The sequence below is a fragment of the Meriones unguiculatus genome, chromosome 9 (assembly GCF_030254825.1).
Source record: "Meriones unguiculatus strain TT.TT164.6M chromosome 9, Bangor_MerUng_6.1, whole genome shotgun sequence".
Taxonomy (NCBI): Eukaryota; Metazoa; Chordata; class Mammalia; order Rodentia; family Muridae; genus Meriones; species Meriones unguiculatus.
The window spans coordinates 74,091,938-74,116,210 of record NC_083357.1 but is presented as its reverse complement, the minus strand read 5'-3'; the positions used below and the strand labels follow the sequence as shown (position 1 = coordinate 74,116,210).

At 45.3% G+C, this 24,273-nt stretch overlaps 1 protein-coding gene across 5 annotated transcripts in view; it reads right to left on the bottom strand.

Moving 5' to 3' along the window:
- Positions 1–24,273, bottom strand: part of Enox1 (ecto-NOX disulfide-thiol exchanger 1) — a 560,948-nt gene that overhangs the window by 44,700 nt on the left and 491,975 nt on the right. For 4 of the 5 annotated variants that reach the window (XM_060391472.1, XM_060391474.1, XM_060391473.1 and 1 more), the window contains 2 exons: positions 16,478–16,585; positions 12,387–12,443 (listed from right to left, as the gene is read on the bottom strand). In XM_060391472.1, the coding sequence (XP_060247455.1) occupies positions 12,387–12,443; positions 16,478–16,585 (165 nt within the window). The remainder of the gene's footprint in view (positions 1–12,386; positions 12,444–16,477; positions 16,586–24,273) is intronic. The other variant, XM_060391471.1, reaches the window with a different exon arrangement.

Here is a 24,273-nt window from a genome sequence, read left to right as displayed (position 1 = left end):
TTGAGTTAGACAATAAGGTGTAAAGATGATTAATAGTGGTTCCCGCTCTCCTAGATTGTAAGAATGGAGAAGCGAGCCAGGCATGTAAAATATGTCAAAACACAGTGTGATAAAAAGAGGCCTGGAGTGGCATCTACCTAGCCTGGTCTTGGCTGAATAGTAGGGTAGCACTGCAGACTGGTTGGGAGCACTTGCTTAGCATGCTATGTTCAATTCCCAGTTGAAAGGAACCCCCCCAAAACAAACAAACAAACAAACAAACAAAACCAAAAAGCAATGTCGTTTCTCAGGCCCTAGCCTGAACCTATGTAAACAGAAACTAAACACTGGGGCCCACACCCTCTGTTTTAAATAGCTCTCTGGATCTCTGCTTTCTAGCAGTTGAAAACCACTGCCCTGGAAAGCAAAGTTCACATGCATAATTCAGGGGTAGCAAAGGGGAGAAAATGTTGCTAACCTGATTTCCATTTCTATCACCAAAACCAAGAAAAACAAAACGATAGCAGCCTCAGGAGTACTCACATGCATACAGCAATTAAATAAATAAATAGACTGGGTTAAAAATCCAGAAAATAAGATGTTTGGATGGGGTGATTTTTACCACCTCAATTCTGACTTTCACAGTTGGCACAGCCCTTCTATAGATGGCTTCAAGTTAACTGTAATGGCATCTTTATGACCCACCTGCAGAAAATACAGTGAGAGAAGGGATTGCTTCTCTCATCTAGCTAGGTCAGACAGACGTAGTGCTGTCTGAGGCCGTGGAATGACCATGTCAGTTCCATCATGAGCCAATGGGTATTCCAGATGTGCTAGCCTCTACAGGCTCACAACTGTGCTTGGTTCTGAAGAGGGGGTACACACAGGTGTTTTAAGGAACTGACGCCTTAAACGGAATCAGCCTGTTGTGTCTGGCCTAGTCAAAATGGTTGGAATGGTGACAAAATGCCATGAGAACATTCTGGAAGTCGGTCATTGATTTGGGATGATGGTGTAGGGTGAGGCCCCAAGCAATAAGTATTGAGCTAGGCTTTAAAGAACAGGTGGGATTTGCAATGCAAGCAAAAGGATGACATGATAGATGGTGCAAGCTGAATTATCAATAAAAAAATCTAATTATTTAGAATTTTTAATGAATGGTTCACCTAGCTGAGTTTGACCTGTTGATTAAAGCCATTTATTCAGGCTAGCAGGCCAAGGGTAATTCTGCTTTTAGCAAGGGACCAATTCAAATATTGTCACAGAAAAAGGTTCAGGACTGACAAGTATGTGGGTGTATGGTGTGGGAGGCAGGGGATTGAGAGCTACATGGACATCGGGTTTTAAATTTTGTACACACAGACCGTTTCATAGCTTCAAATCATTATTCTGAAAGCTGGCATGGTAAGGAATTGCCTGTGCAAATTAGATTCTGTGAGCCTCGTGAACATAAGTAGCTCATCAGCATACATGGAACAGTCTGGAAGGCGTCCAGACAGAAAAAGCCACTCTGTAATCCACCAGAGAGGCTGACATAATAGAAATGACGTGATGCTGAATTATCAGGTCATGGACCTCAGCACAAGGGCAATTTCAGAGACAGGAAGGGCCGAGGCATGGAGGATTTGGGGGATAGGGTGGGAGACGAAATAAGACAAAACAGAAATTTGAAAAAACAAAACAAAACAAAAAACAACAACGGAGTGTTCATAGTTGAGGAAATACTTTAAGAGATGACTATGAATTGTGGGAGATGGTCCACTTGGACAAAGGGGCTGATCATAAGTCTCCTAAGGCCCCCTCACAGGGGGCCTCTGTCCAGAGAGAGTGACAGGCCAGGACCTCTCTAGGCTCACAACAGACATGCTTTTTTTTTTTTTTTTTTTTTTTTTTTTTAAAAAAAAAAGCTATAAAGCATGCTGCTGTCTTTTCCTCTGGACAGCTTTCCTTCTGAAGCTAGCTTTTGCTGGCTCTTTCAGGGGATTCATATGACATGCTTTGCTAAGGTTCTGAAACTTAAGAGCCACTGGCCTGAGGCTTACAGCTTCTTGAAGATTTGATGAAAGTCCTCCATCTGGCTCTAAGCTCTTTTGGTCTCTCAGGATGTTTGGGACAGAGGGTAAATGAACCTGCAGCTAGTGGCTGTGAACTCATATCCCAGACAGGCCTGGGAGAAGCCTTGGGAGGGGAGTCTCTATTGAGCACAGCAGAGTTTGAGGCTGGAAGTAGGCTTGGAACACACTTCATTTGGTGGTGGGCAATGCAGAGGCAATTACTTCCAAGCTGCACTTGTGTGGTTTTTTTCTTGAAGCCCAGCAGTGATTTCATTTGTGGACTGACAGCTGGACTTCTTGCCCTGGATTTCTTAGCCCCTTCTTAAAACTTTATACATGGAGGATGGATGCTGATGTCGCTACAGTCACACCTTTGGTGAAAACAGATCTTGCTGGCCCCTTGCCAGACCACTGCTCTGCTGCCTGCCAGAGTGGATTCAGAGGGGCTGGAGGAAGGCAGAGGGTGGTAAGACAGAGGCCATTTCTGTTGGGTCTTTCTGCTTCCCCCCCCCCACCTTCCATTTTTCATTCTCTCCACCACTGTATCTACTTGTTTTCTTTATTATCTTCCTACTTATTTCCTTTATGGAATGGCACAGTCCTGTGAGTCATTTCGTTAACACAATGAACGAGGTCAGAACTGAACAGAAAGAAATAGCCGATAATCACTCATTGTGGGATTACAGACCCATCTGAGGAAAGTCAGGCTGTGCTGAGCAGGAAGTCCACATGAAGGTTAATGTCAAGGGTGGGAGTTCAACCCGTCCATCATGGTGGCCGCATTCCATCCCTTCCCCTTCTAGTCTCAAGCAGCTAGCAGAAACTGAGAGCAATGGGAGTTCACTACAGAACATTTGCTACCCACCACTTCTGAGTAACACACAGAGCTAAAGAAAGTGATCTTGCCCGCTGCTGTATCTAACTCCTCGCTGTTTTCAGACTGCTGATGCTGGCAGCTCCCTATTGTCTCCATGAGACCCTGGAGCAAGTCTCTGCTTCTGTCCACCCTTAGGCTCCTGGACCTGCTTACACATTTTACTGAGGCTCCCTTTGCTTTTGCTGGGGTTGTCAGGCGGTGACAAACCACGATGCTGTGGATGAATGCTGTGGCTGAGCCCCCTAGGTTTGCGAGGAATAAGTTAGAACTTATTACCTGCATTCAAGTCGTGGCTCTATGGAATGTATACGCATCTCCTGTAGATGCTTTGCACGCTGCAAGCGATGCCTTGGCCATAATCCTAAGTGAAAGCTTCATTTTCTATTTGAGGTTAGAACTCAATATTCTTTCCACGAATCGGCCTGCTCAGCTTCACTTATTCTCCAAACAAAGTGAACAAGCTTTCCTGGGGTGGTGGCCCAATTTCATTAGCCTTGGTCTACAACCCTCACGGAGCATGGGCTCTGCACTTTCAGCCTTCAAAGCAGGGTGGACTGCAGTACACAACTCCAAATAGCATATGTAAGCATGTTCTTCTCAATTATTGATGAAGTATATGCGGCTGTCTTTCGCTTCAAAGACCCTCCTTCAGAAGTCTTCCTCTCCTGTTGAGGAACTCAGCATGTCCTCTATAAGGTAATATCCACAGAGCATTTTGGGCTGCTTGTATAATAACTTTCCAAGAAAAGGGTGGTCTTTAACCTTTTGAAAGAATCACTGGATCTCCTTTTATCCCTAAATCCCAACCCAGCACCCAAGTCTCCACTTATGATGCGCATAGATGATGGCTGAATTAACAAATACATTGTTCTAAGACACTGCACACTATCTGTGACTGCAAAAACAAATAATATTTTAAAGTTCCATGGCAGAGATGATAAAATAAACTGGAGTACATTGGTAGCATGAAATATTAGGTTGTCATTAAAAATCATATCAAGAAAACATATTTAATGAGGTAGGGGAAATGCCTGTGACTTATGTAGAAAAACCTGTAAAAATTATCTACACATTTCGCTGTAAATCCTGTAAAGATTAATACACATGTATGTGGTGCCAATGGAGAAAATACACAAAGTGGAAACACTCATTTTTGAGTGCTAAGATTGCAGATGATTATCTTTTTGCTTATAGCTTCTGGCATCCCCAAGTGTTCACCAACAAGAAAACAACGCTTTATGGTAGAAGCCTTTATGTTTGTTTATATGTTTGTGTAGGGACTATAAAGCTATTGATCTTCAGGTGTCACATTTGCTTTTACAACAGGTAGGATGAGCAGCAATCCTCTTGGGGGAAGCACATTCTGTCTTCAAAGAGGCCCGTGCTCTGTTCTCGGCTTTACCCACACGGCCATCTATAGCTGTGCGTGACCATTTCACACAGTGTGAATTTATTCTCTCCCCTGTTTTTTCTAACCTAGCCAAGGGGAAGAAGGTACTTTGATTCTCTTTGCTCAGCCTGTCAATGTCACAAAACATGTCCAAATCGGGCTCTGTATGGCTTATGCCCAAATCATGGCCCAGTGAACAGCATGGAGATATTTTATACCTCTCTCTCACTGGGCTCATGCCTAGCACAAAGTAGAGGCTATGGAAATAATTATGAATATTTAATATTCTAAGTGATAAAAAGTCAACCTCTATAGAGAACCAGGACTCCTGAGTAACGTACAGCTCTGAAAAGAAGTGAGCCCACCTGGTCCCAGCTTCAGGCTCCAGCTGTGGAAAGCCATCGCCAACTGGCAAAGAGAAGCAAGGGCAGGAGACCATTCTATGTAGAATAGGACCGTTGCTGAGAAGGTGTTTCTGCCCGCCTTCTACGTCAGTACTCTGTCCAGTCCTTCCAAGGAGCTCTGCACTGTGCTGGCTTGGAGGGGTGGCATGTCAACAGAGCCCTTTCCATGGCCAACCTCAATGATGCTGGGGTGAGATGTGTGTATGTGTGTGTGTCAAGAGGATTATGGGTATCCTAGCAAACAGTAAGCTCCACAGTTAATTGACAGTAGATAATGGGAAGCAGCCAAAAGTAGCTATCTGTGAATGGATGGACAGGAAGTGAAGGAGTGTCACCAGGAGGACAGTGGAAGGAGGACCAAGGTCTGAGTCTAAGATATAATTAAATATCAATATATTATAAATATATAATTATTAATTATATTGGTTATAATATATAATTAATTATGCAAGTATTTATCTATAAATATATAATTAATTATGATATATTATTAATATATATGAATACACACACTGACTGTGTCAGTATTGGGCAGGAAAGCACAATAGCCCCAAGATGTTAATCTCATTTCAGAGGCAAGCAAAACAGGGTCAGGGAACCACTTGGTGGAGCCAGGGTGATCAGCAGCAAAGGCAGCCAGGGTTGAAACAGCTTAGCACCCGGACCTGCTGCTAGCTGCTGTGCTCTGCCTCCTCCTCTCATGAATATGTGTGGGTTTAGTGGGTAAGAGTGGGATGGCACCCCTATAGGCCGAGGGCAGCAGATGTCCAGAAAGCAGCTGGGAGGAGAAAAACAAGGGAGACTACAGAAGAGCCACAGTGTTCTGCTGGGGTTGGTCCTCACTGGGATAGGACAGAGCTCACAGGATGGGGTGGCAGGTCCGTGAAAAGTCTTTCCTTTCCCAGCTTCAGATCAAGGGCCCCAGAGGCTGGGCCACCATGAAGAGGATGGGATCAAACCTGAGTTGTTCTTTCCCTTGAGATAATGATCCCATTTTCCAAGGGGGCTGTTTATCGTTAATTGCTTAGGGCACAGTATATGTACTTCTTGGGTTAATACCTGCACCAGGGCACTCTGACCCTAGGCAACGGACTGGATACTCACAGGGCCTTCCTCATACACACCATTAAAACACGTGGTTAATGACGGCTTTCTCCCCGTGTGTGTTAACCCCGAGGAGTGTTCTTTGTGCTGTATCTCTTCCACACCCTCCTGACGTCTTTGCTCTGACAGGTTTAAAGACAGCTCCGAGGATTTACTTTCTTGAGGAGACAGTGTGAAAAACCGAGCGGCCCTTTTTCTTTTGTGTTTTGTTTTATAGTTGGGTGGGGATGGTGTTGCGCTTGACAGCAGTAACCTTCGCCATCGCCCATTAAACCTCCACACAGATTGCCAACGATTTCTTTAACCTCCACAGGGGAGGGAACTGAACTGTGTCAATAGGGGGTATGGGTGGCAGGCCTCCTTCAAAGGAAACAAGTATGGGGGGCAGGGGTGTGTGCATGGGAGAGCCACACAGACTAAGCTGATCTGTGCCCTGGAGGTTTCTGCTGCCACTGGGTGTCACTCCTCCTAACTGCCTCTGTTGTTTGTCCTACTTGGGTTCCAAGCAGAGGCATGCATGTCAGGATCATGAACAGGGATGCTGCTGTGGAAGGGCCATCAAGAAGATATAAGATGTGAACAGGTGCCCTTTTTTATCGGTTACACATAACAGGTATCAGGGACCAGGCCAGGCACCTAGCAGGCCTAGGCATATGAGAGAGCTTGAGGATGGAAATCAAAGGGGGAATTCGTAGCTTTGCTTGGTAGGAGAGAGAACGGGGTCTGGAATAAATGAGCTAGCTAAAGACATTGGAAATTAAGGCCAGTGTTAGGTACCTATGAAAGACCGGCCTGCCCATCTGTCGTCAACATACCCAGATCCAAATACAAAGATACTACAGAAAATTAGCCAGTGTGGACTAGAACTGTACAAGTCCTCTCAGACGGCAAAGACTTTGAAACTGACCTGTTTGGGGCTGGAGTGGTTTTACGTTATCCTGGGCACATCCTAAGAAATTTGCTGATATGGTTTCAGTGTGCCTTTTTAAGGGTATACCCACTTTGAGATCTCAGGAATGCTGGGCAGGTGCTGGCCAGATTCTGCTAGTGTTCAATAAAATGCAAAAGCATGGGGAAAGCAACATGCTTATCACAGGTGGGGTGGTGACGCTAAGGCCAGAGTACAGAACAAGACTTGAGGAGCCTTTGAGTGGATCCCTTCAGATGGCTCAGTGACACCACAGTGGTGAATCTCTCCCACCGTCCTCAAACACAAACGGGGCCACAATCTGAAGCTCCTGCAATGCGTCATAATGCAGCTACCAACAAGCAGAGCAAGGCGGAGATGAAAGAAAGGCTTAAAGGCATGTTAATCACATGTGGTCGGCCGGATGTAGGGAGCTAAAACGCTACCACAGGCATGTCTCATGTTGACATTAGATGGCCACTGAGTCGTGTCTTTGAGGACTATTTAATGGCAAGAAAACACTCAGAATTAATGAGAAATCAAAAAGTTACAAAGCCTACCGCAATGTGAATATCCCAATCTGTTTACTTATGGGGCTTTCCCCATGGCCACGTTTGTGATGGAGAATGCAAAGGGGTGTTAAATGCGGCTATCTCTGAAGTAGGAGGTAGTACATTACTTTTTTTCTTTGTCTCTTTTTTTCTGTTATGTGAAAATTTCAGGTATTTTTTTAAAACAGTATATTGTTTTTACTTTTTACAACTTATTTTTTGCTTTATTATGCTTTTTAATATGCTTATAATATACTTTATTACATGTACAAGTGTTTAACTGCATGTACTTGCACCTTGGACATGTCTGGTGCCTGTGGAAGCCAGCAGAGGCCACTGGATCCCCTGGAACAGGAGTTCCAGGCAGCTGTGAGCCACCACATGAATGCTGGAAACCAAACCCAGGTCCTCGACAAGAAGAGCAAGTCCTCTGAACTGCTGAATTACCTCTCTAGCCAGATACACTGTCTTTTATAAAAGGCAGCTGTCACTTCTCACAAGACTACCGATAAAAGCCTGTGTTGGTTCACTGTTGCTAATGACTGAGAATGTGTAAAACTCTAACCTCAGATATAAATAATTACAGTGAAAACAACCTATACATCTTGTCAGACCGCCCCTGGCTCACAGCTTTCAACCTTATACTCTGCACTAAGAGCCACTCCGCTAAGGTCCTGCCTCCCACATGCACACCATCAAAGCAGGTGAGAAGGGGCTCACAAGTCTGTGTGCTAGGTCAGCTAGTCGTGAATTCCAGTGCTTCTCAACCTGAGGGTCGCGACTCCTTGGAGTTGAATGACCTTTTCACAGGAGGTAGCATATCAGATATCCTGCATATCAAATATTTACATTACGATTTGTACCAGTAGCAAATTTACAGTTATGGAGCGGCAATTTAAATAATTTCTTGGTTGGGGTCACCACAACATGAGGGTCACAGTACTAGCAAGGTTGATAACTGCTGATATATTCAGTTCTCTTAACAAACATTCAAGAGAGGTCAAGTCCACCAAGGTCAAATAGCCTGCCTCAGTCACATGGCTCTTGGCGACCATATTGAAAGTAAATGCTTTCCCGCTGGTTTGAAAGCCTGGTCTCTTTCAAGTACTTAGGGCCAAAGGACAGGGGAGTGGGAGACTTCTTTCAAAAGGTATAGATATTGCTACAAAATATTCAGTTCCACTCTCTAAGGCAAGGCCTGGATAACTGCTAGGTTTCTTTGTTTTGCATAGCTGGAGCACACAGACCTTCAGGGGAGCCACCCAGAGGAGGCAAAATTACGGACAGGACGAGAAGAGAAGCGGATAGCCTACCAGCTGGTAAAGCCCTGGCAGATGTGTAAGAGCCTAGTCTGCTAGACAGGGAGGTGCTATGGCAGTGACTGGCATGTGCTAGCTGGCTTCCCAGGCTTTTCCCTCCCTCTGGGTGGGAGTTGAGGCTCCTCTCTCCTCCTTGGCTGGAACTCCATGCTCAGTGGCCACTTCCAAGCTGATTGCAAAGCCTACCATACGAGCCCGACACAAGCGACAGTAAAGTCCAAACGACCTGCCTCCAAAAGAGACACATGACCTCAAACCTGCCCAGTTTACAACATTTAATGAATAATAAGTGACATTTCTCAAGGAAGGGCCTCCGGGCTCCAGGTCTCAATAGTCCTGTGTTTATGTGCATCATTTAATTCAATCCCGTCAGCCTCTGAGTTTGTGACTTTGTACTCAGACAGAACATCAGGATTTCAAGGAGTTTTCACACCCACAATCTTATTTGTTTACCTGAGGAATCTTAAGGGCAGGGAAATATGTTTCCCATTTTTCAGACCATGAAACTGAGCACAGTGCACTTTGTCTAGCTTATTGAACTAGACAGCAATTTCCTTGGAAGGCACTGAAGAACTGGCTGTAAGTGCAACAGATGTGGAAGTTTTGGTTAGGACTGTGAAATAATAATAAAAACAGAAAATAAAATAATGTCAAATGCACAGAGCATATGACAGTGCATTGACATATTTATTCTAACGATTCAAGGTGATGTATTAAGAGAAAGTACAGAAATTTCAATTTATATGGTAAAAATAGTGAAGCAAATAAGAAGATGTTACTGATTATTATATCCAGATAACAGATATTATATCCAGATAACAGATAGATAGGTGTTCATTCTACTGATCTCTACTTTTATGCATGTTTGAAATCCTTCAGAAAAAATTAAAAGCTTTGAATCAGAAAAAAAAAAGACTGTGAAATCCTGGAAGATAGCACTCTGAACTGGAGTGTTGGGGGTTCAGAATGTAGGCAATGAACTGTGGGAGTGGGAAGACAAATGCTACAGGTATCCTGATACTGCCCGTGGAGACAGGGCGGTATGGCAGCTTTGGTCCCCAGCTATCCATCCAAACCCCACATATCCCGACAGCCTGCTCTCATTAGCCAGCAAGAATGCAAACACAAAACCACAACAGCTACATGTTAAGGCTTTTCTGGATCTATACCTAGGAGTGGTATAGCTGGATCTTGAGGTAGCGCTATTCCTAGTTGTCTGAGAAATAACCAGATTGATTTCCAAAGTGTACAAGTTTACATTCCCACCAGCAATGGAGGAGGGTTCCCCCCTGCTCAAGTATACAACAAGGACATTTGCCCAACCATGGCTGTAGCAGCTTTATTCATAATAGCCAGAACCTGGAAACAACCCAGATGTCCCTCAACTGAAGAATGGATAAAAAAATTGTGGTACATTTACAAAATGGAATACTACTCAGCAATTAAAAACAAGGAAGTCATGAAATTTGCAAGCAAATGGTGGGAACTAGAAAATATCATCCTGAGTGAGGTATCCCAGAAACAGAAAGACACATGGTATATACTCACTTATAAGTGGATATTAGACATATTATATAGGATAATCATACTAAAATTTGTACACCTAAAGAAGCTAAGCAAGAAGGAAGACCCTGGGTAAGATGACCAATCCTTATTCAGAAAGGCAAATGGGACATCGGAAGAAGGTGAAAACAAGGAACAAAACATGAGCCTGCCACAGAGGGCCTCCGAACACTTCCACCCAGCAGTGTATTAAAACAGATGCTGAGACTCATAGCTAAACTCTGGGCAGAGTGCAAGGAGATAGAAAGACCTGGAAGGGTCTGGAGCTCCACAAGGAGAGCAAGAGAACCAAAAAATCTGGACCCAGGGGTCTTCTCTGAGACTGATATTCCATCCAAGGTCCATTCATGGAGATAACCTAGAACCGCTGCACAGAGGTAGCCTATGGCAGCTCAGTCTCCAAATAGGCTTCCTAGTAAGGGGAACAGGGGATGTCTCTGACATGAACTCAGTGGCTGGCTCTTTGATCACCCCTTCCCCTGAGGGGGGAACAGACTGACCAGGCCACAGAGGAAGACTATGAAAGACAGTCCTGATGAGACCTGATAGGATAGGGTCAGATGGAAGGGTAGGAGGTCCTCTCCTATCAGTGGACTGGGGAAGGGGCATAGGAGGAAATGGGGAGGAAAGGGCAGGATTGGGAGGGGATGAGGGTGGAACTACAGCTGGAATAAATTATAATAATTAAAAAATCATATTAAAAAAAGGCTTTTCTGAGCCTAAACCCAGTGTGATGTCATGACGAGGGTGTGTGCATGTGTGTGTGTGTGTGTGTATGGTGGATGTAAGTCCTCTGTATACAGGTGCAGAGGCCACAGAAAGTACCTTCCTCTCCCTCGAGCTCTAACTTTTTCACCTGAGTCAGTCTCTCACTAACCCTGAAGACGGCCATTTTGGATGGGCTACCTAGCCCGCTAACCCCCTACCCTGACCTCGCCCCACCCCTCCCCACCCCACCCCGCCCCACCCCCAGTGCACACCCTAAGTTTTCTTGTCTTCAATGCTGGAGTCATGGGCACTCATGGCCCTGCCTAGTTTTGTTTTCATTTGGATGCCGGTGACCTGAACTCAGTGTCTGCAAGCTTGTATAGGGTGCGCTCTTACCCCTGCCCCACAATGGTGTCTAAGTAGAACTTAACCACCCTTTGCACAGTGAGGGCAATGAAGATCACAAAGGCCACGTAGCTTGTCAAGCTGAGAGGTAATAAGTAGGGAAGGCTGATGTTTGAACTACGTCTGAACCCGGATGCCTCGTTCTGAGCATGTTATAGCCTGCGTTCCTCCGCCTGAGTGTAACTTCCCTGAGAGCAGACAGCGTGCCTGAGGTCCCTCTGGAACCCCTTCCCCGTCCCTGCTAGAACTCAGTAGAGTACCTCCATGTTTAAAAGCTGCTGGGTGGGAATAGTAAGCAGCCACAATGAAAGAGACTTGGGCACTATGATTATTAGGCTTTGTGCTGCATATAATTAAAGCAATAGTGAGCATGAAATGTATAATTTCTTCTAGCGCTGGCTTAATCAAGCATTCATTACCATGTCTGAGTCGGTGTTTTGTGAAAAGGACTGCTTAGTAGGCATTTCCTGTGAGGAAGCTAATCCAATACTAAACAGATATCTGGAAGCCTTTCCAGAGGACAAGAACAAAGCCACCAAGCACACGGAGGGACAGTGCTCAGCAAGGTGTGTCATTCCACCCAAGATCACGGGACTCCCAAGGCTACAGGTACTAACCAGGACCTCTCGCCCTTATTCCTTAGGCAAAGAAAGCAGAGTTACCACGCTACTGGTTGGGCAGAAACCGAAGATGGGTGTACTTGTGATGGCTGTGCTGGGCCGGAGAGGTATTCTCAGCCCACTTTAGCACATCAATCATTTGTCACCTTTACTGGCGAGCAAATGAAGTAGATACAAATGCAACACACAACTGAGCATGCTGGTTCCTGCCCCATTAGCCCTCCCAACACGTGCTGTTTTGGAAGAGTAAAGGTCTTGAGCAAACTCACTGCAATTAGAATTTTGACGGATGTTGAAGCTGAAATTTTTGGTGAGCAAAGGTAACAGTAACAGTGAGTATCTATCCTACCTAATTACCAAAGCTTACATTAAAAATCTCTTGCCTAAGCTCAAGCCAGTGAGAGGCAGGGCTTCTGACTTCCTTTACGTCATAAATAAAGCGCCATGCCCCTGAGCTTCCACCACCATCCAACAGGAAGTGCAAACACCAGGTTGTGGTACCTACATTTGCATCCTCGTGGCTGTGGCCGTTTGTCTCCACCAAGTCCTTGGTGCCTTTTAACTGCAACATTTAAAGAAAAACAACAACAAAAAAAGAATAAGCAAGCATATCTACTAGGCATACATCATCTTGTTAACTCCAATTCATCTGAGGTTGCGTTTTATAAAACTTCTGAGGACAAACAGATGGAGCAGATAATTACAATGAATCTTATTGAAATCAGTTTGGGACCAACATTTTTAACAAAGCTTGAGGGCTGGCAAAAAATAAAAAATCAAAAGGAATCTTGGTCATTATTTCTTAAGCAAGATTAGAAAGCAGTTCTATAGACATAAGATATATAAGATTGGGTCTTCAGAATACTAAATGGTTTCATTTCCTGGTGGGATTGCCATTAATTTAAACCCTGCAGTATTTGCAAGTTGCCATCGGTTAATGGATGTTATGCTAATGATCCCTGGTGAATGACGGGATTCCAGCCATAGCACAAGCTGCATGCAGTACTGCTTCTGCATGGACTCCTTGAGGGCAGGGTTGAATGACTGACACTGCCTAACAGGAGAAGACAGTCTGAGTCTTTCAATAGAGGAAGAACTGGGAAGACAACTCTCTGGTCACAGCAGCTTTAGAAATAAAAATTCTCTTGTGAATGAGATTTTTAACAGCATCCCCGCTCTGCCTAAGAGTGACTAGTTATTGGAGATTTCAGGAAGCCTTTAGAGTTGGCATTAATTCTATACTGACTCAGGGTAGACCTGTGGTGACAGAGGGGCAATGGACACGGGACAGCTGGCCTGGCCCCTGATGACCTCTCTGAGTTTGTGATGCTCAGGCAGCAATGTCAGAGCCTTTTCCCCCTGCCCAATAGAAAATACTGATGGTGAGAATAATTTAGAAAAATCTGGAAGAAAATAAAATCATATATGCCACCATGCTTGATTCAGGACATTGGATCTTTACGGTTATTTCTGCATACTAAAATAAAAGAGTCATTCGGTTTTTAAGGCTATCCTCAACTCTTGTAAGAAAGCCACGGCAAGAGAAGGGTTTTGCTAAAGGATGAATTTGAGGGTAAGGCAGCTGAATGTGAGCTGTTTGGCCCATTGCCACATTAATTCAATTAAGCACAACAAAAACGTGTTCCCTCTTTCTTAGGGCTACATCAGTGATGGCTGTATCCTTAACAAATACAGGGGTGTGGGCCAATGCAGGAAGGATGAAAATGTGAAAAGACACACACTGTGGTGATAGGAACATTATCAGAGCATACAACGATAGTTTCTAAATATGATCCTTTCCTGGCTTAAGATTTCTTACTAAGGAATTCCTCTTCTCCTTTTCAGTCCCCTCTCTGCTCATTTCCCTTTGTCCGGTAACTTTACGTGTGTGTGTGTGTGTGTGTGTGTGTGTGTGTGTGTGTGTGTGTGTATTCCAGTCTCCCTGGTACATATTATGCCTGTCGCTGCCTGCTCTCTTCCTACTTCCTGTCCACCCAGGGAACTTCAGCAGGCCCTCTCCTTGCAGTAGGGGCTCCTGGCCTTGCTGCTTTGCCGCCAAAGCCACTCCCCATGCCTCTGCCCTGCTGCTCCTCATCCCCAGCTAGAGATAGACATCCTCCCAGGGTGGGGAGGTATGGGCTAGTGAATATGCTCTCTGTGTAGGACATCCGCATCACTGCCAAGGCGACCAAAGGCTGTAGAAGTGGTGGCGCTAGGGACCTACAAGTTGCGGGACAGAGCTGATGAGCACAGAGGGGGACCCTGTCTTCCCTGCAGGATCAAAGCCTCTGAGGATCACTCTTAAGCTCTGCAGCCAGTCCTGATGAGGCTAGGGTCAGATGGAAGGGGAGGAGGACCTCCCCTGTCAGTAGACAGGGGAAGGGGCATGGGAGGAGGAGGAGAAGAAGGGAGTGTGAGATTGGGAGGGGATGAGGGAGGGGGCTACAGCTGGGATACAAAGTGAATAAATTATAATAATTTTAAAAATATATAAATAAATAAAATAAATAAATAAATAAGTAAAGATCTGGACTCCTCAGAATTCTCAGCCAGAGGCAGGTACTCTTGAAAACAAAATCCCAGAGGGGACATACGTCTTTGTGTGTGTGTGTATTTGTTTGTAAAGGCCTTATCTACGATGACACTACAAAGATCTTCTCACTTGTAGTTATGCTATACAAATCCAGAGAAAGGCTCCTGAGACGGTGCTCAGGCCTGTGGGAGAGACCTTTCTTAGGGCATGTCTGTGACTGTACTGGGGGAAGGGGGATGTTACTCAGAGACAGAACTAATGTGTCCTGCTGCGCTGCATGCTTGCTGCCTTCTGCATGGCTGCTGGGGATGGCAGGGCAGGGGCTTTCAGGCTGACTGCAATGGTGCAGATGCCTCTGGCTGCTGTGTGGCACCAGCCTCCTTGTGCTCAAGGATTCTTGGTGCCTTTGCATGAAAAAAGACATTCATTCAACATTACCTTTACAGATGGAAAAAACACTTTTTTTTCTCAGTCATATTTTGTAGGTCTTTAGCAATTTTGGTTGTTCTGTGTTCTTTTCACAGTCTCTGTCTCTGTCTCTCTCTCTCTCTCTGCTCTTTTTCTCTCTCCAGTAATGGAGTGCAATTCTCTACCAATGTCTGTGCCTGTGCTGTGCTTTTTAAAAACACACACCAACAAACCTCCCCTAATGCATTCTGCACAACTCATCTCTTTTGATAAGTGGGTTTACACCTTAAATCAGAATATGGGATTTGAGTCATCTAGAAAAGTGAGAAACTCATGGCAACCATTCCACTAAGAGCTATCTAAAACACAGAAACAGTGCCCCCCAAACCAAAATGACAAACAAAACCAAACAAAAACCCAGAAAAATCCAAACCACCAAGGAAATAGCACAGTCTTGAAGCTCTGTCTGGTCTGGATCAAATATGGACTTTGCTTTAATAATGTCATGGTGAGTATGGCAGCCCCCATCACATGTCCTTGGAAGGAGGCTGCTGTATCATCAGCCAGTCTTCAGCTCCAACTGACGCATCCTAACCCATGCAGATTCAGGCCCCGTGTGTCACTGAACCTGACCTGATAATAGTTATATTTACAGAGCATTTTCCTCCAAATCCATGTACGTTCCTGGACGCTCTGACTTCACCTTATCCTCGCCAAGTGTGTCTACTTTTAGTGGAAACTAACGAAACATGTTTGTAAAATTCCAAGTCAATGGAAAAGGGTCAAACGACTGAGTCACAGCTGACTAAAACATCTCTTTTGAAGGTATTTATGTGGTACAAAGTTCTCCTAACTATACAAGAGTAGAAATTTTAAAACAATCCCTATTTTGGTTCAGGAGGGTTGAGGTCATAGCTGTGTTCCCTGACACACCTAATTAGCATTTATTACATGTTGGCTGAAAATGAGGGCCAGAAATTGGGAGGAACTCTCAGGCCACTCAGGCTTCTCAGGAGAGACAACGGGCCTCGGCTTTCGCTCTGCTGATCCGTCTTACCCTACCGTAAGACAATACGCTCCCGTGCACTTATCAGCATCAGGGCTCTACCTCCAGATCAGAGCCACAAGGAAGCGACCGGCTTCCCAGACTGCAAATGAGAAGTCTGTGGCTCACCAGGATCAGATAAGTGGCCTGATGCACAAAAAAGATATGTTTTTAATGTTTCTCTACATCGGTCCCTTTTATTCACACATCTGTAGGAACATCGTGGATTATGCTAAACTCAATTTCCTCGATCTTAGACTTGAGAGAAACTAGCCGCTTACTTTGAAACATGGCTTCACTGCCAATGGTTGAAAACGTTATCAAAAATCATTTGTCTCCTGGAAGAAACGGGTGGGCTCGGATCGTCACAGCAGATACAAGGTGTGGGGACAGAGAGGTTGAGAATGGTATTATAAATCCCACATGACAGGATTGCCAGGAGCTGTGACCCAGTGCAGGATAAACCTCCTCTGTGTGTATGTGTGTGTGTGTGTGTGTGTGTGTGTGTGAGAGAGAGAGAGAGAGAGACAGAGAGAGAGAGATGCTGGCTCCTGTGTGTCTGCAGCGTCTGAATCCATCTGGAGGTGAGAGCAGTGCTCTGTCCACTCACTCGTTCCTGGAGGCCTTTCAGCAAGGCTTGCGTATGAGATTGCTCCTCCTTCGCTTGCTCTAGCTCTGACTTTTTGTTGTTCAGCTCCTCCTGGATGGCCAGCAGTTGCTGTGAAATCAACAGACAGTTGGTGTTAGGAGGGCCAAAGGCCAGGGAATGTAAGATGTCCAAAATATCCTGCAAACAATAAGAACATTCTTTGTTTCTAAACACAAAAGCCTCATCCAAGCCAGCTAACTTTTGGTGATGGGTTTCCCCCCACATGGTAAGGAACGCTGCAGTTTTGGACAGATAAGTAGGCTATGATCCTGGTATGTATGTGGAGACACCATTCTATTCCTCTGACCAATGAGCTCTTGTAAAAATAGATAGAATCATATTTATAAAGCAATCTGTCAGATGAAGAATAAGGGGCTGGAGAGATGGCTCAGACGTTAAGACCTGCATTTGGTTCCCAGCAGCCACAGGGGCAGTGGGTAACAGCAACCCCAGTTCCAGTTAATATGACACTCTTTTTCTGGCTTCCATGACTGTCTGAACACACACACACACACACATACACACACACACACACACACAGAGGCTAAAAATTAAACCTCAGCCTACTTGTTCGGTTTCACTCGATTTCCATATTGAAGTACAGATAGCTTTACGGCAACATCATACTGCTATGTCCCCAAGTGGCAGGAACCACGAACGCTCTCTTTGCTTTCTTTGTTATGACAGAGATGTTTTATTGGATCGGCAGGATGGAAGCCCAACTAACTGCAATACATAGATCAGCTGAGAGAACTGCTGATATAAGCTGTCAAAACGCTAAGCTATGGCCTACACCACAATTTTCAAGCAGGGCCACTGAAGGGATTTTGTAAGCCTTGAGCTCTCCTTGCCCTCTCAATTGTAACTCATCTGGAGGCTTACCTTGTCTGCCGGGAGCCCGGGGCTGCCCTGAACCAACTGTTCGAGGTTAATGTGCATGCAGGCCAGAGAATACATTCAAGAGCTACAAATCGGGCCCTGGAAACAGCGATGCCTACCCAAAGCCTCTTGACGACAAAGGACCAGTTTGAAAACACAGTTGAGTATATCCGCCTGCTGTGGTTTCCTAACTAATGCCTCTTGACGGATGTGAAGGAGTACCATGCTCCTGCTGTGAAGGCGAACAACTCCAGCCATCAGGCACAGAGCACTTGCGAACCAGAGTCCACGGGGACCCTCACACTAGATTTCTCATGCTTCTGGACACCACTTGGAAGGACCTCACTGAGTCTTCAATGCCACCGGTTGTAGTAGAGCTGGGCATGGGAAGTGCTTGCAAAATCTAAACCACCCTCTCACCTTCTACACACACACACACACACACACACACACACGGTGCCTTCTCCTGCGCTTGTTAGAACAATTGCCTATTTTGGGACTGTGTAGAGATTTTAAAATCTCCCTCGGTTTCTCTATGTAAACTGGTCTCTCTCTCAGCTCAGCTCCTATTCTGTGATTGTGGCTCCCTCTGACAACTCACGAGCCTGTATCGTGTATCAACAGCCTAGAGCCCAGCCACATGGGAGCCCCAGAGGTCCTGTGGCACACAGACAAACAGCTGAAGGACAGCAGAAATGGTGGCCTCTGCCCCTGTTCGTTCCCATTCATCACTGACCAGAGGACAGCCCACGGATGTCTGATGGTCTGACTTAGGTGATGTCAGATACTTCTACTTATTAGAAAATCACTAATCCAGTCAAGGGGAATGGCTCAGAGGGTGAAAGCCCTTCCCACACAAGTGTGAAGAAACCATATAACCCTGGGTTCGGTGGTTTGTGTTTATAGTTCCAGGACTCCTAAAGTGAGATGGGAGGTAGAGACAGGCAAATCCTGAGAAAACTGACAGCCAGCTAGCCTGATGGACACACTGGCAGGACAAGACTCCCTCTTGTCGGTGAAAGACGACAAGAGGTGAAAGACGAAAGACGGTGAAAGACAAGGACCGACTTTCCTCTAATGGCTAGCTGTCCTCTAAACTCACACCTAAACACAAACACACATACACACAAACCATTCCCGACCTTACTTCACGTTTAAGCTTCCATTGTTTTCATTCTTCCTTGAAATTGTGCCTTTAAACAGAAATCTTCCATCCATCCCTATATCCTTCTCTTTCATGTGTAGACAATCACTTTAATGATTATAATGGCTGAACTTCCATTTGAACTTTTTTTTTTTTTCTGAGACATGCATTTCTCTGGAACAGAGTCATATTTCTTACCGTCTACTATGTTTTCAGTGTGGTTTACATTTTCAGGATCCACCCACGTTAACATTTTATACTGCATTTGTGGGGTACATGACCCAACTTATCTAATCTGCCCTTCCAAAGAAGGAGCAGCACCCCCAGCTCTCCCAGTCCACACACGACCACAGCGGAGCATGGCAGCACATGCTTCCTTATTGCCTTGTGGGGGAATTTCCTGAAGACACTGATCAGCTACCCTACTTGTAGGTCAAAGGGCATGCCTAAAAGGTCATGAGTTGAAGCTGACACACGAGATACTGTGCTGAACCACTTACCCTCCCCACATACAGAAGAAAAACATCAGTCAGGCCTCTCATCTGTGTCAGCAGCAGGACATCAAGAGTCTTCATTGTAGCCAGCAAGAAGCCCAGAGTGAATGTGCACTGTTCATGACACGGGCACAGCCATTTCAAGGAGCCCAGTCCCTTAGAACCATGGGAGTGGGAAAGCCTTCTGTTTGAGGCTCTGAGGGACGCCAAAGCCCTCCAGGGATCTCCGTGTGGATTCGGATAGTGTCTGCAAAAATATCCACTGCAGCTTTCACCTCCTGGATGTGTGCAGCCTGAAGACTGCTCCCCTACAGTCTACTCCTACAGAGATTAGATAACCCCGCCTCCTTGTTCAGCTGTGCTTAATAGCCCCGCCTCCTTGTTCAGCTGTAGACAATAGCCCCGCCTCCTTGTTCAGCTGTGCATAATAGCCCCACCTCCTTGTTCAGCTGTGTATAATAGCCCCGCCTCCTTGTTCAGCTGTATGTAGGAGCCCTGCCCCCTGTTCAATTGTGCACAATAAACACCCTGAGCTTCTGGGGTGCTGCAGCTTCTCCGTCTGAGAGCCCATCCCATGAGATCCCAGCCTTCCTGTGTGTCCCTGTGCTTATCTTCTGTGTCTCTACTCACTGTCCCAGTCAGGTCAGTCCCTGGAACTGGAACCACTCAGGACGTAGCCCTTCAGTTTATAAAATGCCCTCCCCCCTTTTTTTAAATTCCCATGACTATGCGCAGCTCATCAGATCCTTGAAAGTTCTGAGTTTTATTCACATTTCTTAAAAGAACACTTGGAGATAAGTGGTTCTCCAGTCCCCCTGTATACTAGTACTATCTGGGGAGTATTAAAACTACTGCTTTCGGGGACCCTCAGAAGCCCAATTGACTCTGAATGACTAGAGGTGGGACCCAGGCACTGATTACTTTTCTAAGCCTCCATAGATAATGCTAGTGAGTAACAGGTTTGGGAATCACTATTTCCTTCATTGTTCATTTAACCCCCACTGGCCACAATGCGGTTCCAGTCCCTCGCCTTCCACTCCAATTATCCTGACGCTGTCAGCTTTTGAACCAGCTTCTTTTCTTTTCCCAGCAGGCTCTCTGCAGTGACCCTACTTGTGCCCGTGGCTTTAGCTTGCATGCTGAACATGCGTCTTACAAGGCTGGTCTTTTAGGCCCATAATTTCTCTCAGTATGCGCTAGCTCCTTAACTTGCTACGTTTCCAACTGTGCCTGTTAACGCATGTTCTGTCTGCCTGTCGACCACCTCTGTCCTCCTCTCTGGGTATTCTCCTTATAACCCTTTGCCCGTTCCGTTGCTATCCCTAGCCTTGCTGTCACAGATGCCACCTGCTCTTCGCTGGGTGCTGCCCGTCCCTCTGATATCCATCCTGAGCTCCACAAGAATTAAAGGGCTCCCTGGCCTAAGGCTGATGTAAATTCCTCAGGCCCTGGATCCACGTCCAGGGCAATCAACACAACTACCTACAATAGCCTTGTGTCTTAGTTAGGGTTACCATTGCTATGACCAAACACCACGATCAAAAGCAGGTTGGAGAGAAAAGGGTTAATTTGGCTTACATTTACACAGCACTGAAGGAAGCCAGGACAGGAACTCAAACAGGGCAGGGACCTGGAGACAGGAGCTGATGCAGAGAGTACCCCTTACTGGCTTGCTTCCCATGTCTTGCTTGACCTGCCCCACCCACAATGGGCTCAGCCCTCCCCCATCAATCATGAATTAAGAAAATTCCTTACAGCCAGGTCTTACGGAGGCATTTTCTCAACTGAGGTTCCCTCCTTTCAGATAACCCTAACTTGTTTCAAGTTAACATAAGACTTATCAGGACACTTTGGGTTCTTTTTTGTGAAGATATCTTTCAGTGATCCAGAAGAGTTGATCTATCTTCTCTGTTTCCAAAGCACTTGCTGCTGTGTCACATTTTATATCCACATCCTCAACTAGATGGCTTCCATCAATACTAGAGTCGATAATTTAACAAATCTAATTTGTGGTAAATGAGTGAATGGAGAGATGAGTGGATACCTGCTCTAATTTTCCTACTTCGATGCAATTAAACTATGATTCCACAAAGAGAAGCAACAAAAACTATCTGATGCTCCCTCACTGGGGTAATTTATTGTTCTAGGCGTACAGATATTAAAAAAAAAAACCTTCAGAGGAAAATTATGCCTCCATTGGACACATTTGATTCATTACTCTGGCAGTTCTAGTTATCCTTAATCTGAAGAATATTTCCTAAAAGGTTAAATAATTCCAATCAATGGGTTTATAATTACATTATTTATTTCTCATGCCCCACTCCCCCTACAAAGAAAAAATAAAACAGTGCTTTTACAGTGTTTTTCTTTGCATTCTATAAAATTAATGCTTTCTTTGGTTTATAAAGCATAAACTTGAGAATCTAATGTATTCAAAAACAGTGGTGACTCAAACTGCTATCCTTCATTTGACTAGGTGCCCTATAAAAATAGTGAGATAGCTTACAACTAGACAATTTAAGTCAGCCTTTCTGCTCCTTTTCATTGAAATTTATGAGACTGTATAATATTCTTTCTAGTTTGAATTTTTAAGTACCAGCGTGCCTCAATTACAGACGTTCACGGGCAGCTAGAACTTAATCAGAAGTGTCTCCCGGCTGGATTGGCTGACTGCAGCATAATTTTAATTTAACATTTGAGAGTATGGCATTAAACAGATGCACTATTACATTCTTGGGTGGTTACAACGGAGTGTGTTCCAATTAGACAATTATCCATATGCCAATCAAGCAGGGACACTCCAGCGGACAACTAGCAGGTAAATAAATGCTGCACCTGACATGGCTTGATATTTCTAGGCCGTGGGTTTAATAAGATCATTTGTAATGCTCTTTGGGGATGGAGACTCTGGTGTGTAGTGGCTCTTCCTTTCTAACGAATTCAAAGAGCATTACAAATGTTATTTGGAGCCCTAGAATAAGTGAGGTCACATTTCCATTTTTACAGATGGGAGAATCATAGGCACAGGGATGTCATGTACCTGAGGTCGAGCTGTCTAGGGAGAGACCTACTGATTGCACAGCCCAATTTTCTCACCTCAAACTGCAATTTCTACCTTGGCAACCGCGGTGTGCCATCAGTTTTAAATGGAAATCAGAACAATCCTCGTAGTAAGGACCTGAACTTAGGCATTCATCATTCCCTCTTAGGAGCGAACCTGAGGGAGAGGTTATTGTGAGTGCGTCTATGAGCAGAACGGTGGGCTGAACTTGCCTTTAAAAACTGCAAAGCCTTCCTGGTGGTTTTTTGTTTCCTGCATCTTGTAGTTTTGCTACCAAAGTGACGTTAGTGGATGATATAAGGCTAGACACTGTGGGAGTCTGAGATGGAAGCGTATGTGGCTTATGTAAAGTGGATCAACACCATCACATTGGAAATGGATGCCTGCAGTGCTGAGAACTCAGGACTCTTTGGCAGCCTAGGGCCTGGCTGGGGGGCAGAGGTGGTGGGTGTCACAAATGGGGAAGACCCTGGAATACAAGGCTGATTTTGTGCCTTCTGTGGTGGCAGGACTGAACATCCTTTCTAAGTCTGGGCTTATTTAAACTGGCGGCATCATGATACCAGGTGGAACTCTACTGATAGAGACAGACCCACTCTGACTCACCCTGTCTCCCTCCCTCTTGTCTCTGCTTCAAGCTATCACCAGGTATTGGCTTTATATTCAGCCATTAGACACTCTGCTAATATCTACTCCTTCAATCAATTATCCCTACTGGGATGGGATAATATTGAGGATACAGAAGGAAAATAAACTCGGGGACCCTGTCTTCAAAATGCTGGCTCACGAGGATGTTAATATAAACAGAATAACTAATGGGATGACATAGCAAACTCTAATAATGACTGTAGCCAGTGTCCTTTACAGAAGAACAGGAGGTTTTGGGTGATCAGATTCCAGGTCAACTCAACATGCTCAGTCATTCTGACTCAGGTTTAACAGGTATCTCTACCTGCATATCAGATGCTCCCATCAGTGGGGCGTGTCTTGAAGGACAGTAGAATATTACCTAAGGAAGTGAGGCTGGGAATTTCCTGAAGGAATTTCCACTCAAGGCCATGGTGGGGATGACTGGATGGGCCAGTAGAGTAGCACTTTGAATGACTGGTCTTCGTGGCAATTCTCCTGTAAGCATCCAGCCTTGCCATGTCTGTATGTGTAGTCTCCAACCTGATCTCCTCAATTATTTCGGCCCGCAACATGACTTTGCACGGGGTCAGCTTTGTCAGCTGGCTGCTCTGCTATAGCTCTGAGATGGGAGCACACGCTCCTTAACCCTTTCGGTCTAGTGTGATATTTCACTCAGACACACCTTAAGGAGCTCTACAGACCCTCCACCTCTTCGTTTTGCTTTGGTTCTCACTGATACTAAACCTGTTGGGGGATGTCAACTTTGGGCCCTGCTGAGGAGGCTGGTCCATCTGAGCCCATTTTACTCAGAACAAGACTATACCTAAATGCCAGCATGTAGAGTGGTATGTCTGACAGAGGATGGAGATGTGGCTCAAGGGAAGGACCAGCATTTACCACCCAGTACCCACAAAAGGGAGAGGTGGACCTAGCTGGAATTTTCTCACTGCAAGAGGCGCTGGGACTACCGAAGATCTATTCTCGTTGGAAATGTCATCTGCTCCCACTTGGGGATGGAAACACACTTCAATTTACATCAAGTTGAGGGGAACCAAGCCTGTGGCACTTGTATCAATCCAGGCACCTCCCTTTCTCTGCCTCTGGCCAGGGTGACCCCTGGGGGAGGGACATCTCCTGGAGAGAACTTCTCATTCAGATGACTGATAACGGGGGTGCTGGATCTTAGAAATGAAATTGTGTTCAGAGCTAATATCCTATTACACCAGGCTATACATATTTAATTCCTTGGGTCTTTCCTCATAAATCAATTCCTGCAGGCCCTTAATCTCGTCAATATCTTGCCTGATATTGAATTTTAAATGCCATTCTCATTGCTAGGCAGAAAGGCAATCTCTTGTTGTTGATGGGATCAGGCTTCCTTGAAAGCCCAGGGATGCCTGGAGCGTGGTCCTATTGTCTGACCTATTGTTAAGACCCTAATGCCAGAACTGAAAGGCCCCTGGTGCATGCCTGCTGGGGACCAGCCCCTGAGCCATCAAGACAAGGAGCCTGGGTGCAAGTCTGTTGGTACCCTGACTGCTTGGGATGA